Here is an 18,915-nt window from a genome sequence, read left to right on the forward strand (position 1 = left end):
GACGAAGAACACTTGTGAAATCATTTGCTTCCTCCATCACAGACATTGATACGACATTTGGAAGCTGTTCAAACTACTTTTGTGTAATTTTTTTTGTTGATACATTGTCTCGATATACTGGCACCATTTTATGAAGTTGTCTGCTATCGAAACCCCCTTCAGGAGTAGGGCTTGATACATGTCCTCATCAACACCCTTCATGAGATGTGCAACCTTATCTTCCTCCTTCATTCTAGGATCCACTATTTTACACAGCTCCAAGACATCTTGAATGTAGGATGGTGTAGTTTCTTCTGGTCGCCGTGCCTAGCATTTTAATTTATCTTCAGCCTTGCACTTCTTTCGTTGCGTGTCGCCGAAATACTTGCGCAGTTCCTTCTGGAATACTTCCCAGCTTGTGAACTTCTCCTCGGTGTTCTCATACTATTGTTTGGCAGTGCCCTCCAAGTTGAAAAATACATTAGCCAAACACACAGTGTCATCCCATTTGTTAAATTTGGCTATAAGCTCATATACCTCCAACCACTTGTTTGGATCTTGGCCATCATCACCAGAGAACCTGGAAGGATGTCTCATGTGGTGGCACAGAGTTGCTGTCATGGTAACATCCTCTTCTTCTTCTGTGTCCGATAGTGTGCGATCTGTTGAATATGGCTCAAACTCAGGTTTTTCGCCACGTAACCAGCGGCTCTGTCATGGCCTCATGGGAGCCACTTCGATAATGTGCGCTATGATAAGATCCAATACCTGGCGCCTCCACCAGAATAATGACAAACAGAAAGGCAGAATAAGGTGTAAGTAGGTGAATGATGAACACTAACTTCACTTAATGAAGGTTTATTCAGCAGTTGTACACACAAGAGCTTGGAGCAAATTGCCTCTGGCCAGAACACACACAGTATATATACAGCTACAGAACATTCCAGTACAGTGATTCTTGACATTTGTGGATACTTCTTACTAGAATGTACTCGAACCGAATATAGAAATTAAAATTGTACATTCTAGGTGAGTTTTGAACTCACATCCCTCCATACAACAGTTTAGTATCATAACCACAACACCACGGTGCTACTGAGCTTCTTCTGCGACAGTAGCAAGATGAAAATTGTCCAACTGTTCTCCAAAAACATACTTTAGAATATGGAGGAGATAAGGGTATAAAGCATAGAAACCAGTAAGCAGACTTGTTTGGTACTAGTTTTTATGCAAAAGGGTCATGACAATTTGCATCCAATACATATAGTAGCTTACATGTTCTCATGTAATATGAGAAAAGTGGATGATAATAGCTAGGAATTTAGGAGGGCTATCAGTCTTATGAGATAGCTTGAAAATCTTGATTCTGCGGGCTGAATCAAAAACTTACTAGTGAAGGCTCACGCTTTCAGCATCTTGCATATTCTGTGGAATGTACCCTCCTTCACAGCAGAGGCAGCATATTCTGTGGAATGTATTCTTCTTCACAGCATAGGCAAAGTAGTTCACGTACATGTTGAAACACAGTAGATATAGCTCTGCAGAATTACTTGCTCTGCAGAATTACTTGACAGTAGGTGCTGAGTTGTGCTCTTCCATATGAAATGGCATTGAGGATATTTTTGGCCATCTTGTTCAGAATTGCTTACAGTTGAAGATAGTGCTCCAACCAACAATCTGTCTGCTTAGCTTGATCAATTATAACTTCACTGGTCTCAAATTTTAGAGAAGCAGTATTGCAGGTTGTGGGGCTTATGGCCTCTGAAGTACCCTGTATGCTTTCACACGAATTAACTCTAAGTCATCAGCACAAAAATGAAATTTTTTGTGCATCTTTTTCCTTTCAGCACTGAACAAAACATGAGTGTCTGTGCTTGGGTTGCTTTTGTAAAGAAGCAGTGTGTTTCATTTGGCCTTGATTGTCTCAGCTCCAAAAGCAACCTTCCTGTGTATTGGTTCTTGTGTTACTTTTGTAAGTGAACAGTGCATTTCATTTAGCCTTGATCACAGCTGTTATCTCATCTTGTCTTCATATCAATGTTTCTGATTTTGTTCAATTCAAAGAACAGTGATTAACAAGTTGTCTTGAAGTCATGATCACTTAATGTCTACATTTATGTGTTTTCTTGTAATCTGAAGTGTACTGTCAAGGCTGCTGATAGTCTGCTGAGTTCATTCTGAATTAGATGCACGGGGTGTGTTGATAATATGTTTACATGATGTAACAAGATTTCTCAGATCACTCAGAAACTGTCAAATTAGAATGAGTTTTTCACTCTGCATTACTGTGTACACTGATAGGAAACTTCTTAATGCATCAAAACTGTGTGCCGGACTGTAACTCAAACCTGGGACATTTGCCTTTTCTAGGCAACTGCTCAGCGGATTGCACTACCCAAGCATGATTCACATCCCATCCTCACAGCTTTACTTCCAGCAGTATCTCATCTTCTACCATCCAAACTTCACTGAAGTTCTGTCGCAAAAATTGTAGGACTAACATTCCTGAAAGAAAGAATATCGTGGATATATGTCTTCGCTCTGGCCCACACTTTTAATGTACCAGTCAGTTTAATAACACTGCACACTTCAGTGCAGAGTGAAAAACTCATTCTGGAAACATTCCCCAGGCTATGGCTCAGCCATGACTTTGCAGTATCATTTCCTCCAGGAACACCAGTGCTGCACGTTTTGCAGAAGAACATATGTGAAGTTTGGAAGGTTGAATATGAGATACTGGCAGAAGTAAAGCTGTGAGGATGGGTCATGTGTTACGCTTGGGTAGTTCAGTCATGGCAAAGGTGGAATGGAGTCCCAGTCCACAACATAGTTTTAATCTGTTAGAAAGTTTCAACAGTCAAACTGTTTGATAACAGTATAATCACTGACAAGTCTGAAGTTAGAGTTCCATAGTGAAACACTATCACAGTGAAACTAAAAGTATAAATTCTAGATCAAGATGGACCATAGTTTGGACAGCTGTCCAAAATTCACGCGCACAGAAAAAATCTTCAGTCCATTGGAAATCAGATGCTGGTGCTGGAGGCCAAGATCATTGCATGTTGCTCATGCTATGGCACTGGCAGCTTATAGAGAACTCAGAAGGTGGTGGTGCCCTTAAATGGTGTTTTGGCTTCAATTGGCTCATCAGTATCCATGCAGCCGGCTACTTGTGGCAGACACAAGTACGGCCACAATAGCCGCACACCCTAATGGCGATGTGGGCTCCACCTGTTGGCAAAGCAGGCACCTGTTGTTGTAGGGGTAGCTCTTGGAAGTTTCCTATGACAGAAATCCATTCTTGATGTCTTTTTTGGACCATACTGCCACCCCCCCCTCCCCCTCCCTCCCCAGGGCTGTTTTTGGCATCAATTTAGTGTTAAATCAGTAATCTCATGATTACTACTTCTGATATACCATCTGTGTGTACACAGACTTCAGGTGCATTGTCAAAGTCCACATCTTGCCCCACTGGGAGTTGAGAAAGTGTGTCTACATTGGCATCCCATGTCGTGGAACAATATTGTGTGTCTTATACACTACTGGCCATTAAAATTACTACACCAAGAAGAACTGCAGATGATAAACGTGTATTCATTGGACAAATATATTATACTACAACTGACATGTGATTATATTTTCATGCAATTTGGGTGCACAGATCCTGAGAAACCAGTACCCAGAACAACCACCTCTGGCTGTAATAACACCTGGGCATTGAGTCAAACAGAGCTTGGATGGCGTATACAGGTACAGCTGTCCATGCAGCTTCAACACGATACCACACTTCATCAAGAGTTGTGACTGGCATATTGTGACGAGCCAGTTGCTTGGCCACCATTGACCAGACGTTTTCAATTGGTGAGAGATCTGGAGAATGTGCTGACCAGGGCAGCAGTCGAACGTTTCCTGTATCCAGAAAGGCCCATACAGGACCTGCAACATGAGGTTGTGCATTATCCTGCTGAGATGTAGGCTTTCGCAGGGATCGAATGAAGGGTAGAGCCACGGGTCATAACACATCTGAAATGTAACATCCACTGTTCAAATTGCCGTAAATGCGAACAAGAGGTGACCGAGATGTGTAATCAATGGCACCCCGTACCATCACGCCGGGTGACACGCCAGTATGACAATGACGAATACACGCTTCCAGTTTGCATTCACCGCGATGTCGCCAAACACAGACGTGACCATCATGACGCTGTAAGTAGAACCTGGATTCATCCAGGGGAAAAAAAAAAATGACGTTTTGCCATTCGTGCACCCAGGTTCATTGTTGAGTACACCATCGCAGGCGCTCCTGTCTGTGATGCAGCATCAAGGGTAACCGCAGCCATGCTGCTGCAAAAGTCATCGAACTGTTCATGCAGATGGTTGTTGTCTTGCAAACGTCCCCATCTGTTGACTCAGGGATCGAGACGTGGCTGCATGATCCATTACAGCCATGCAGATAAGATACCTGTCATCTCGACTGCTATTGGTACGAGGCCATTGGGATCCAGCATGGCATTCTGTATTACCCTCCTTAACCCACCGATTCCATATTTTGCTAACAGTCATTGGGTCTCGACCAACGCTAGCAGCAATGTCGCGATTCGATAAATCGCAATTGCGATAGGCTACAATCCGACCTTTATCAAAGTCGGAAACATGATGGTACGCATTTCTCCTCCTTACATGAGGCATCACAACAATGTTTAACCAGGCAACGCCGGTCAACTGCTGTTTCTGTATGAGAAATCGGTTGGAAACGTTTCTCATGTCAGCACGTTGTAGGTGTCGCCACCGGCACCAACCTTGTGTGAATGCTCCGAAAAGCTAATCAATTGCATATCACAGCATCTTCTTCCTGTCGGTTAAATTTTGCATCTGTATCACATCATCTTCGTGGTGTAGCAATTTTAATGGTGAGTAGTGTATGTATTCTGATAAAAACATAACCCAGTGCTGGAGTCATCTTGCCATTTTGGTACATATGCCCACAGTTGTGTTGAAAAAGAACAGCAGTGGTTTGTGGTCAGTAAGGAGAACAAATCCCTGTCCATATGCATAATACTGAAACTTTTAAGGTAAATGTAATGGCCAGAGCCTAATTTTCAATCTGACTGTAATTGCGCTGTGCTGGCATTAGTGCTTTTGATGCAAATGCAATATGTCACTGTATGCTATTTACCTTATGGGAGAGAACTGCCTCAAAGCCAGTGTCTGATGTGTCAGCTGCCACAATTAGTAATTTGGTCTGGTCACTTTCCATTAAACATAGTGATTGAAGAAGAGCCTCTTTAAGTTTTGGAAGCCTTTTTACAGCTGACGGACCAGGCCCACAGGACATTTTTATGCAGCAGTTTGTGCAGTGATTCTGCAGTAACAGCTGCATGACGTGTTAACTTCCAATAGCAATTGAGCTGTCCTGGTAGATCACCAGGATATGTTTGAATCCCTCATCCAATGGTAACTGGAAGTATGCGTCACAGAGGTTGATCTTCATGGAAATGGTGCCCCTCTTCAATTTTGACATTATATCCTCCACTTTGGGAATAGGTTAAGTGTCCACAACTGACTGGGAGTTCATTGTTGACTTGAACTCTACACAAATCTTTAACAGCCCATCAGGTTTTCCCACTAGAACAATTGAGGTAGCCCATAAACTGTTGGGAACCAGTTATAACCTTGCTACTAATTTATAGAAGTCGTATTACAGGAAGACAACTATAACCTACATTCATTATTTGATATTTTAATAATTCAATTACCTGTGTTACATAAAGTTCACAGGGATCAATCCTGAAGGATAATACAAATGGAAAGAATGCAAACAAGATTATAACTCATCACTATCACACAGATACTTACTATGTACGACAATGATAGGAAAGAAATTGCATAAGGGATTAAATAATGACTGTAGTTAGCTATAATTTTGGGAAATAACTGAAATTGTATAAAATTTGGATTAAAGGATAATAAATTACGGTTGCCAGCTCATAAGTGATCAAAAGTTAATAATATTTAACTTCTGAATTGAAATTGAAATTGTGCAGTAGCTACAGGTGCGCACATAGGCAGCAGTGGAATAAAAATGCATATGTGTGAGCTTGAATGGAAAAACTACATAGGATAAAATGCAATTAAGTTAAATAGCAGAGCATTGGAATTCTTTGTTGTTAATAAAACCTAGTAATTGTTACCTAATAGCGACACATGGTGTGTACTTAACAATGTCACTTTCAGTAATGCCATCTGTCACCCAGATTTGTGAGGAGATACCCATCATTAATCACTATTGCATAATAAATATTACTCCAGAAAATATTGTAATAGTTTCGTTAGCTAACAACAGAAAACACTTATGTAAGACCAATTTACAAAAATCAAAATAAATGAAATATTTGTAAATACACAACAAAATTGTAATAGTAACTGTAGTTAAAATTGAATATTCAGCTTACTTTACCAGCAATTTGAAGTTACTTTTACATTGCACAGTTTTTAATTATCTGCTGGTCGGTTGCAAAATGAGCATTACGTACAATGAGCTTTAGTAAGTTTTATTTCACCTGGTTTTATGAACTGATTGATTTTAAATTAACTGACAAATGCAATAAAATTTCTTTCAGTTGAAATAATATTATGTCTTCCACTTATGATTTACTTGGCAATAATGGTGAAAGGAAACAAACTTATAGATGGTTAGGGAATAAGATAATGAGCAACTCTCAAGTGCATTACACTTCCACTAAAAACTTTATAATGTTCACGGTATTGAAACTATGACCCTGACAAGCCATATACATAAGTAACCAGCTAAGTGTCTCAATTTTACTTTGAGGCCAGTTGCAGATGATGTGACATTATGCATTGTGTGACAAACATTAATGTGACAGGGTCTTCTTCAACAGTTAGCAAGTTCTAAGCATTTTGGTCACACAGTACTCTTCTTTCAATACTTGAATTACCAATCCCACTCGCGTGCTTTGTACTGAGCCTGAGTGTGTGTTCCCTCATTCATTGAACCTGCCGGGCAATCCTTAAAACTCCATTTTGATAATATAAACTCTGTTACCCACTTGAGTGCTGTCACACTGTGTTCATACTTCACCAGGGATGACTTGCAACCACTCTGTCCCTTCCACCTCTCTCTTTGCATGTGCTCACACTCAATGAAATTATTGCCATACCTGAAGCATATTCCTTGGATTTTATGCGATACAGATTTTCCTCCACTTTGCCAGTGTTTCTATCACAAAATGTTACTATATTATTTTATGGTAGTTTCCTATAATTACTATATAGTTTTTGAGTAATGAATATTAACACAACATTTAAAGTACATATATGTATCCAAGAAATTACATAAAAATACTGAATTAATTAATTGGGAATTATGAGGCAGTGTGTTGTTGGGTTATACAGTGCCAGAATTCCCTCTTCATGTAACCATTGGACTTCTGCTCATTATTTGTCTCATAAAGCAAAAGGCACATTTCAAGCTTTACAAAATTTTGGCATTGCTGAGGGCTTCAGTGTGATGTATACTTCGTAATCGATAACAAAAGATGTTTGTTGAAAATATTGAGTCATAGTTTACCAAGAGGCTATTGAGGTGTGTGCTATGAAAAGAAGGTTGTCTGCTTGGCTGAATCATGCACTTCTAGGCCTAATGCATTAAAAAGGTCCAAATCTAAAATTTTAGTAGCCACCTTGGTGGCGATGACCATTATATAAGCTGTCAGAGACGTTTCATGTCCTATCACATCATTGCTGCCGTTACTGTTACTCCTTAGTTGCTCTGCTAAAGATTGAAACACCTAGTGGCCCTAGCTACGTGGAAGTTGGCAAGTTAATTATCATTGTAGAGGATCCCATGTTGATTTGGAATGTGATACAGATGTTGTTGATAAACACTTACACTGTCAACACCCAATTCAAAATAGGTAACTTCGCCTGCACCTGTTATATATCTGGACCTGTATGCTGTTCATTAGTATGATAATGGTGAAGGCCAAAGCAGTGAATGGTAATTTGTACAAGCACTGGTATTCAAACCCGCCGCTCCTGCTTACTAGGCAGATGTGCTATCCGTTACACCATATTGGCACTACAAATAGCACCGCTACATGGACTATCCTAGTAAGTATCCCTCACTGATACAATTTCCAACTCATGCCTCAGCCCATTGCTAGTCCTCTTCTTAACTCGCATCAGTATTGTCACAATATATTAGCTTCAGAATCACAGTCTGTGTTTGCAGTGTATGTGCTGTCCTCGTTCCTTTTGTGGAGGGAGTTGCAGACTCCTGCTTTGTGACCTGATTTACCACAAATTGAACACTTTGCTTTTGGAAAATAGCACTGATACCATTGGTGAGTAATAAAACAATTACTTTCAGAGTGAAACTTCCTGTTATGCTGGCCTTCCAAAATTTACTGAGGGGAGGCTGTAGTTCTGACACAGTGCATTAGGCCTATATCTTGCAGGGTGGCTGACTATGAAAATGACTCGTTAAGGCTTCTGAGGAGTGCACTTTTTGTTCAAATGCCCAAATGAGCGCAAGGCATGCTGACAGTGAGGGGTCATTGAGTTTTAGGCGTTCATATCAAAGATTGTCATCAGGTGCTTTGACCAATATTATATATCACACAATGATTCGGCATATGATTGCTTACACTTGGAGTTTGTGCACTGAAAATGACAGTCCCAAGAAAGGCCCTGTAGCAGTACCATCCATTTGTGATGTGTTTGGCCATTCTTTGTGTGAGCACTAAAGAACCTGTAGTATGTTGCTGTCATAGGGATTTGGAATCAAAGTATGCCATTAATTTAGTTTTAAGCTGCTCATATGACAAATCATGCAGTTAAGCTTAATGATTCAGCTGCTAAAGGAGAGGATACACTTCACCACCTGAGTACGCCAATAAAAACGCTTATTGATGGGTATCACTCAAAATTTCATGAGTGATTAAGGGCAATTCCAGGTGGGCTATTTATTTGGCTCACTGTTCCATTTTCTTGTCAGATATGGGACTGGTAGGTGTGGGGCACAGATTCATTTGACCACAGAGTCATTGAAGAAAGTGCTGCTGGAAACCACTGATCTTGTGGTGACAGCAGCCATATTATCCAAAATAAGTTGTTGTGACTGCTGCATGTTTTGAAAGATTATGAGCACTTGGATGGTCCTGTTTGTGTTGACAGCACACATACGAAAATGAGCAGTGAACATTAATACACCAGATAAGACAAAATTTATCTTAAGAGCACCATCTAACATGGGAACTGTGAAATTCCCTACAAATCTTGTCACCAATGACTGAAGTGACCTGACTAGCACTGAGTAAGTAAAAACAAGCTCTCAGGCTGGTTAATAAAAATAAATACTTCATTAGAAGTAATGAAAAAGAGACACTTATCATTAAACCCAAAGAGCTGAAGTTAATTTGGTCACAGAAATACAACAAGACTTATTTGATCAGTTGGAAAACTGACACATTCTTCGATAGTGGTATAATCACAGACAACTTTGAAATTAGAAGTGTGTAATGAAACATTATTACTGTGAACCTAACAGTGTAAGTTCTGTGTCCAGATGAACCACAATTTGGCTGACTGTCCAAAATTCACAACCACAGAAAAAGTCTGAGACCATTGGACATCAGGTCCTGGTGTTGGAATCCGTAGAGGCCAAGATCAGTGTACATTGCTCCTGCTATACTGCTGGCAACTTGTGGAGGGCTCTGTAGGCAGTGGTGTTCTGAATGGTGCATTGACTTCAACTGGCTTGGCAATGACCATGTGACATCCTAAATACAGTCACAGTAGAAGGATATGTTATGGACTACTTGTCGCCGCATTACCTTTTGTGGACTCCGCCTGTTGGTGAATTGGGTGGCTCTGGTACAGGTTCCTAAGGTCTTTGTTCTTTGTTAGGACCAGGTCTAGCTGGTGCAAGTGGTGGGGACATAAATGCATCCACTGGGAAGATATTTAACATCAAGGTATGTGCTAGTGATACACTTTCCATGAAGGGGACATAACTCCAGAAGTCTCTGCTAGTTTTCAGTCACCTTTTCCACACCATGGGTGTCAGGGTATATAGGTTAACTGTTGTTTTCTTCTCCTTCCTGGACGTTGAAATTGCTGAGGATACACAGTCCTTCAGAACTGGTATTTGTAGATAGCTCTTTGCTCAGTGCAGCATGAAACTGGACCTTCTTTTCTGCACTGAAATACTGAATGGGAGCATTAGTACTGATAACATTGATGAGGTCCACAAAGATGACATGCAAATGAAATGACTCCACTCAGTTGTACCACAAAGGGAAATGAGAGAGTTGATGAGTCTGTTTGTAACAGGAAAATCTTCTCCTTGCTGGGTTCGCAAGCCCTAAGATGATTTCTGTCAAAAGAAAGTGTAGTTAGATTCCCTTACACAATCTTCATGTGGAATCTGTATTTGATCTAGGCAGACATTCAAACCAATAACTGTTGTAAAGTCTCCAATCAGCTGTATGTTTTATTACGAGAGGCAGCTTCTCGTTTCACTATCATGTATTCTAACAAGGGAACCTCCCCATCGCACCCCCCTCAGATTTAGTTATAAGTTGGCACAGTGGATAGGCCTTGAAAAACTGAACACAGATCAATTGAGAAAACAGGAAGAAGTTGTGTGGAACTGTGAAAAAATATGCAAAATATACAAACTGAGTTGTTCATGGGCAGATAGGCAACATCAAGGACGATCGGGACGCAGGGGTGCCGTGGTCTCGTGGTAACGTGAGCAGCTGCGGAACGGAAGGTCCTTGGTTCAAATCTTCCATCAAGTGAAAATTTTTTATTTTCAGTTTATGTGACAAACTCTTATGTTTTCATCACGTTTTTGGGAGTGATTATCACATCCACAAGAAAACCTAAATCGGGCAAGGTAGAAGAATCTTTTTACCCATTCGCCAAGTGTACAAGTTAGGTGGGTCGACAACATATTCCTGTCATGTGACGCACATGCCGTCACCAGTGTCGTATAGAATATATCAGATTTGTTTTCCTGTGGAGGAATCGGTTGACCTATGACATTGCGATCAAATGTTTTCGGTTCCCATTGGGGAGGCACGTCCTTTCGTCTACTAATCGCACGGTTTTGCGATGCGGTCGCAAAACACAGACACTAAACATATTACAGTGAACAGAGACGTCAATGAACGAATGGACAGATAATAACTATGCATAAATAAAGAAAGTAAAATTTTCACTCCAGCGAAGACTCGAACCATGTTGCCTATGTGGCCCATGGACTACTCAGTTTGTATATTTTGCTTATTTTTTCACAGTTCCACACAACTTCTTCCCGTTTTCTCAATTGATCTGTGTTCAGTTTATCAAGGATTATCCACTGTGCCAACTTATAACTAAATCTGAGGGGGGTGTGATGGGGAGGTTCCCTTGTAAGGTTTTTTAGGCTCTTCCCATAGTCCATTCACAACTTAGTTTAGAGTTTGAGTCCGCAGCACACGTACCATCTCTGCTGCCTTTCAGTTGATCCTTTGCTTTGAGCAAGTCCTTTCTTACTTATCACTTTTCCTTTTATCCTTCATACTTCACTCTAGTTATTTTTCTGACAAATAATTCCCTAGCTCCAGAAACCAAATTTTAAAAGGTATTTGGGTTTTAGTATGTATGAGTTGTCGTTATCTGTTCTTTTTGGATTCATCTATAGGATTCAGTTTTGTTTTTTAGCTCAGTATCTGCTCTACACACATCAGAAAACGTTTTGCATCACCCGGTTCCCATAACTCCTGAAGATAGACATTGACTGTGGATATTGTATCACAGACACAGTCCTTTTGACAGTTCAGAGATGTCACTAAACCTGCCTGAAGATGTAAACAACCATGCATGAGCAGCACCTATTAGATGGAGGGGGTCCGACAGCTGACCAGTTCCAGTCATTCCACCACAAAGGAGGTACACAGCTCATGTTGTCCGTAGGGCAAACATGCCTAGACAGTCAGTGACATGGTTTGATCATGTCCACATAGTTACTTTGTGCCAGGAAGGGCTCTCAACAATCGAATTGTCCAGGCGTCTCAGAGTGAACCAAAGTGATGTTGTTCAGACATGGAAGATATACAGAGAGACAGGAACTGTCGATGACATGCCTCTCTTAGGCTGCCCAAGGGCTACTACTGCTGTGGATGACCACTACCTACGGATTATGGCTCGGAGGAATCCTGACAGCAACACCGCCATGTTGAATAATGCTTTTCATGCAACCACAAGACGTAATGTTACAACTCGAACTGTGCACAACAGGCTGCATGATACGCAACTTCACTCCCAACGTCCATGGTGAGATCCATCTTTGCAACCACAACACCATGCAACACCGTACAGATGGGCCCAACAACATGCCAAATGGACCACTCAGGACTGGCACCATGTTCTCTTCACCAATGAGTGTTGCATATGCCTTCAACCAGACAATTGTCAGAGATGTGTTTGGAGGCAACTCTGCCAGGCTGAATGCCTTATACATGCTGTCCAGCGAGTGCAGCAAGGTGGAGGTTCTCTACTGTTTTGGAGTGGAATTATGTGGGGCTGGCGTATGCTGCTGGTGGTCATGGAAGGCTTTGTAATGTCTGTACGATATGTGAATGCCATCGTCCGACCAATAGTGCAGCCATATCGGTAACATATTGGCGAGGCATTCGTCTTTGTGGACGACATTTCACATCCCTATCATGCACATCTTGTGAATGACTTCCTTCAGGATAATGACATCACTTGACTAGAGTGGCCACCATGTTCTCCATACATGAACTCTATTGAACATCCCTGGGATAGATTGAAAAGGGCCGTTTATGGATGAAGTGACCCCCTAACCACTCTGAGGGATGTATGCCAAATCGCCATTGAGGAGTGGGACAATCTGGACCAGCAGTACCCTGATGAACTTGTGGATAGTATGCCACAATGAATACAGGCATGCATCAATGCAAGAGGATGTGCTACTGGGTATTAGAGGTACCAGTGTGTACAGCAATCTGGACCACCATCTCTGAAGGTCTGGCTTTATGGTGGTACAATGTGTAATGTGTGGGTTTCATGAGCAATAAAAACTGCAAAAATGATATTTATGTTGACTTCTATTTCAATTTTCTGTACAGGTTCCGGAAATCTTGGAGCTGAGATGATGAAAAACCTTTTTTTATATGTTTGTATATGTAAAATTGAAACAGTATGCAAAATATCTATGTTTATCTTCTAGTTATGATTTTTCACTGATAGCCGTTAATATTGTTTTGTAATTTTGATCTCTCAGGCCTATCTCTTAAACATTCCATCGTGGGACTGGAAGCAGGGTGATGATGTGATATGTCTCGCAGAACTTAAATTGGGGTTTATTGCTCAAAGCTGTTTGGCACCTGGGTTTTCAACTATGATGGCCAATCTGTTTGCCATGCGTTCCTTTAAAACGGTAAGAAACAAGTGGAAATCAATCTAAGTCTCATATGACAGTATTGTTACACATAAATTCTATTATCCATTGTTGAAATGATGATAGACATTTTATTCTTAACAACATTAGTTTTAAATTTAATTCCTTTCTTGATTTGCTATTCAGGCTGAAATACCTTTTGTTTACTATAGCAGTTTGATTTCTCTGTGTCCATGTGTGTGTGTGTGTGTGTGTGTGTGTGTGTGTGTGTGTGTGTGTGTGTGTGTGTGTTGAGAAAAAGATGTACATGATCACATTTTACAGTACTGCGGATCATGTTTTGCAGTGATGTAACAGAGTGAGATAATATGTAAGGTCATGTGAATTTTTTATAGATGTTTTATAACATGATCACAACAATATTTGTCCATGAAAAGAGTGTTTCAAAAGTATCTATTTTTCTATACTGTATTGGTGCACAAATTATAGAAAAGGATAAATCACAATTAAAATATTTCTTCCCACTTGAAAAATCAGAAAGACTATTGTATGTAGTAGCACAAGAGAGCTTCACACATCTCACTTAAAACAAATTCACATGTTAGGGATATAATATTATTTCATCATAAACTGCCTAGTACAAGAACTTACAAATGATGTGTTTGATTTAATCATAAACTGAATAGTGTAAGAACTTACAAATGATGTGTTTGATGTAACTTCTTGAAATAATTACAAATTTAACATACTGAATTTTAATTTTGTCAGTGTATTTCAGTTAATTACATTAGTGTTATTTTCATTCCAGATGTACATGTCTGCTGCAGTTAATCACATTAAAGTTGTCACACTGTTTACACAGGTCTACCTCTGAAGCATTCCACCTTAGAAGTGGACGAAAATTTAATCTCTCTTTCAGTGAAATTTCTATGGTGGCATTTGACAAGAGTTTTTATTTTATATATATTTTTTGTAATAGATTCTGGATGTTTTACATGTACATGCATGTCTTCCTATGCACATAATTTAAAATGAAAATGTTTTCATTAATTTTAACACTATGTGCAACAGAAGAGGAAAGCCAAACTTGACAGCTGCTATGCCCAGTGCCGTGGTAGCAGACGCAGCGGATCCACAATTGAAGGTAGAAGTAGATGGGTACTGCACTAAAAACAATGAGCTACTCAAAATGGCAGGTTTATCTTAAAGGTGTAGTGTCCAGTGCACTGCTGCTGCCTGTGACTGCAGCTAGGTCTGGCCATCTTTCATCACTCAGGTATACAGTAAAACTATCCCCACTCAATCAGAGCTTTTGATGTTTACAAAGGTGGGGCCCCAGTCCCAAGCTGTAGTGGGTAATGGGATTGTGAGGAGCATTGCTGAATTGAATTTTTCTTTTAAACCACCTAGATATTTTACTACAAGAAGAAGAGGTTGACAGTATAATATTATTTTGACTCCTCAGTAGTAGGAGGAAGAAGAAGAAGAAGATAAATACCATTCTTGTGGCACATGAGAGGGAATGTTGTTATAAAATGTTGTTTAACAGGAACCTTCTAAATGCTGATATGAAATTCAGACCTTATTTTACATTAAATACCAGTAAATTTACACATGCTTTGAAAGTGATTAAAATCTGTTTCTTCATCACAGCTGTAATGATACTGTAGGAGTGTTGCCCTACCTAATATACTAAATTACAAAATTGTTAAATAAGGCATGGCAAATGCTGCACAAATATCAATGTCAACACATGATGAAGAAAATACATTTATTAAAATGACACAAATTACAGCAGCTAAAAGTGAAATGACCTCAAAATTAACAGTTATAGGAGAAATATACTTGCAGATGTAATGGTACTAGGTGAAACAGTGACTTGGTAAGAGTAGTGGACGCAGAACAAGGCACCACTATGTCCCAGAGTATCCACCAGCATAACACTGATTTTTCTAGTGTGAGGTGCTGGGTTAATGATCTCTCACAGCAGAAATGGCCAGGGCAAGATACAAAGAACAGGCACACATTTACTAGATGGGAGTACCAGCAATGATTGGCAGAACTCGGAACTAGACAATACCCACATGGACACTAAACACTTGCCGGTCGAAATGTCTTGCAATGTGGAATACTGAATTACACACCAGGGTTTTGAAATAAAAGAATGAAATTAAGCAAACTTGGTCTCTCTTCTTAAATGACAGTTTACATGATAGCTCATCCATGCTGAGTTGTAATGTGCATCCACCAGTTTGAGTGATAGTTTAATACAGGAGTAGGAAGATGAAGATAAGGTAGTTGTCATTAAGTTTGGCTGTTGACTGGTCATGGAGCACAAAGTCGGAGGCAAATGTCAGAAAGTTGTCTGCATGGTCTGAAAGTGGGAATGTAAGGGAAGGAATCAGCTGTCTTTTGTTCCCAAGGTACTTCAGAAACCACACACATGACCCCTTTCTAACACCTTCCTATTGGAAGCCATGGTGGGGCATACAACTGATTTATTCAGCATACATCAGGAAGTGGTGCTGATGCCATGGTTCTTTCAGGAAAGTAGGCACTGTGGAAACTTGTTACTGTAGCAGATTGCAACTTAAAATTGTGAAGGAAAACTTTTAGATTCTCAGTAAAGCAGTAATGAATTACTCCCAATAAACCTGGCTACACAACCTGTACGTGCCTTTTGTGTTGAACTGTCTTCTGGAAAGCCAAGTGATAAGGCAGAATCTATTACTTCAGTTCTGTTGAGGTATTTGATTGTGTTCCATGCTTCATTCTATTTTTGTGGTATGAATCTCTCTGTCTATCCTTGCACATTTCACCTAAAATGTTATGAAATAAAGGTTTAGTGAAAATAACAGCATTAGTGGTCATTGTTGCAGTGCTGCGGTCACAGCCACACCAGCCACGTGTCGCAATCAAAACTCAAACTCTGCATGTGCGATAAGGAGCCCTTGTTGGAATAGGGGATTCATGTCATAGCTGCATTGTGCCTTGGACAATGCATCTTGAAACAGAAATAAAGAACAATGCATCTTGAAACAGAAATAAAGAACAACAACAATTCTAAATTTGAAGTGGATTATGGAGAATGCAGAAAGGAAATAGTAAGAAAATACAAAAGGAAAATTGGTTCCAGTGTAATTAAAAATTAATATTAAGAGTTTGTGAGGCATAAGTATCACAGTGAACTGTCACTCTGCAACAGTGTGTACACTGGTTTGAAATTTCATGACAGATGAAAACTGTGTGCCAGAGCAAGGCTCGAAATTCGGACCTTTGCCTTTAGCAGGCAAGTGCCCTACTGACTGAGCTATTGAAGAATGACTCATGACCTGCCCTCACAGCTTCACTTCCCCCTGTACCTCATCTCCTACCTTCCAAACTTAACAGAAGTTCTTTTCCATACCTTGCTGGACTAGTTCCCTGGTCTGACACGCAGTTTTAATCTGTCAGGAAGTTTCACCTCAACATAAAGTGAAACGTCCCTCTGGAAATAATCCCTGTGACTTGTAAACCATGTCTCAGCCGATTTTTTTTACAGGAGTGCAATTCCCTCAAGGTATGCAGGAGAAATTCTGTGAACTTATGAAGGTAGGAGATCAGATACTGTTGGATGTGAAGCTGGGGGTGTGGATCGTGAGTCATACTTGGAGAGCTCAATTGATAGATCACTTGCTCATGAACGGCTAAGGTCTCAGGTTCAAGTCTGGTCTGGCACACAGTTGTAATATGGCAGGAAGTTTCATCAGTGTCAGCTTATCAGTTTCCATGTTATTGTTATAACTTACTCCCTAAGAAATGCAAGAGTAAATAAATAAAAACAATGAAGTAACAAAAGGGCACAAAGTTTAAATTGGTATTAATGGAGAAAACCATAATATTGCAGCAGAGAAATGAGAAGATGCATCATTTGCATGATTTAGTGGCAGTTCCAAACTCAGATTTTTAAGAGACTATTATCCAAAATTGTTATGTGAAGGACCCAGACAGTTGAGGACAATAACCAAAGCCCATGGTATTAGATTTGACAGCATATTTGGTCAAAGGATATTGAGTGTAGGGAATGTAATCAGTTTCCTTTGGCAATTGATTTTAAGCAGTCACTCATTGGTGATGGTGCTAATGAAGAAATCCATGCAAAATTTACTGTTGGTGCTTCGTATGTTGCATGAGTGCTGGAGGTGGAATGTTTATTTCTGTGATGGAGTTTGATGTGAGAGACTATATAGGACAAGTTTTGCAGCATTCTGTTGATAAACATATGTAAATTTTCTGTAAGACTTGACAAATATGGCACAGTGTGGTTGTCTGAAGGAGGGCAAAGTAATGTTTGAAATGATTATAAGAGTCTTTATTGCAATAGCGTCTACAGCTTTGATGAATTTTTTGAATGATTTTGTGATGCCTTCAGCTGCCATTCTCTTTATTTGATGTACAATTGTACAATGTAGGCCATAGTCTATTTTCAAGTATCTAAAATGGAAGCATTACCAGTATGTAATTGATGCATTAGTATTACTAATGACCCTAACGTAGAAACAAGTAATATCTCAAAGATATGCTAGGCAGATTATAACTTACATGGCACAATATATCCTTAAAGAATTGTCCATAAAGTAAGTTATAATCTGCCTAGTATGCCTTGGTATATGACTTGTTCATATCTTAAATTCATAAGTGATATAAATGCATCCATCGTATCATGCTTTTGTTTTAGATACTTGAAAATTATCTAAGGCCGAAATTATACTAGTTTATACTTAATAAACACTGAAAACACTGAAAACATCATGAGATTATTCAAAAAATTATAAGAATGTTAGCTATGTCTTTCCTGCCTCAGTTGAACTTCTCACTGTTACTTGATCATTTGGGAATAGAATTTCACCATAGTTAATTGGGTAGTAATGTTATTTTTAGCAACACAAGCATAGTGAAATGCAGTTCAGTTCTTTTACACAAGCATGTCTGAGTCCGTAAGTGTTAACAGAAGAGTCAGTGGTCATAGATTAAAGACAAGAGAGATAAAGCAAGCATGCAGTCTCATAATGTATTTACAGCTAACACAAATAATGCTTTCACATAAAAGTGCTGCCATAAAGTATTATATGTTTAAATGTAATATGTAAAAAGCTATAGTTAACCAAATAATTGTTATAATACTAAGATAGAAATCAAATAAAAATTTGATTGCAAAAGACAAATGATATTTATTCTTATCTAGAAGGTAAACAGCATATTCATTAAATGTTACATAATTATCATGCACCAGTTATTTTTGGTTAAGTGACACAGCAGAAGATCAAATAATCTTAATTTTTCAGTGGACAGTTTACCCTAAATAATCTGAGATGAAGGAAATTGGAAAGAGTGATGACTAGAAAGCTATAGCAGTAAGGTTGAGAATAACATGGTATCTGGATTGTGGTCAAACTTGTCAAACCACATAAAAGGTTTGACAGATGCTGCAAGTCATTTACCTTTAGTCTTCATGTATCCAT

The 18,915-nt window shown here is 39.5% G+C and overlaps 1 protein-coding gene across 1 annotated transcript in view; it reads left to right on the top strand.

Moving 5' to 3' along the window:
• The window catches only part of LOC126199758 (calcium-activated potassium channel slowpoke), an 872,527-nt gene that overhangs the window by 337,262 nt on the left and 516,350 nt on the right, over positions 1–18,915 (top strand). The window contains exon 10 of the mRNA XM_049936649.1: positions 13,298–13,453. Within this exon, the coding sequence (XP_049792606.1) occupies positions 13,298–13,453 (156 nt within the window). The remainder of the gene's footprint in view (positions 1–13,297; positions 13,454–18,915) is intronic.

Source organism: Schistocerca nitens, chromosome 1 (genome assembly GCF_023898315.1).
Source record: "Schistocerca nitens isolate TAMUIC-IGC-003100 chromosome 1, iqSchNite1.1, whole genome shotgun sequence".
Classification (NCBI taxonomy): domain Eukaryota; kingdom Metazoa; phylum Arthropoda; class Insecta; order Orthoptera; family Acrididae; genus Schistocerca; species Schistocerca nitens.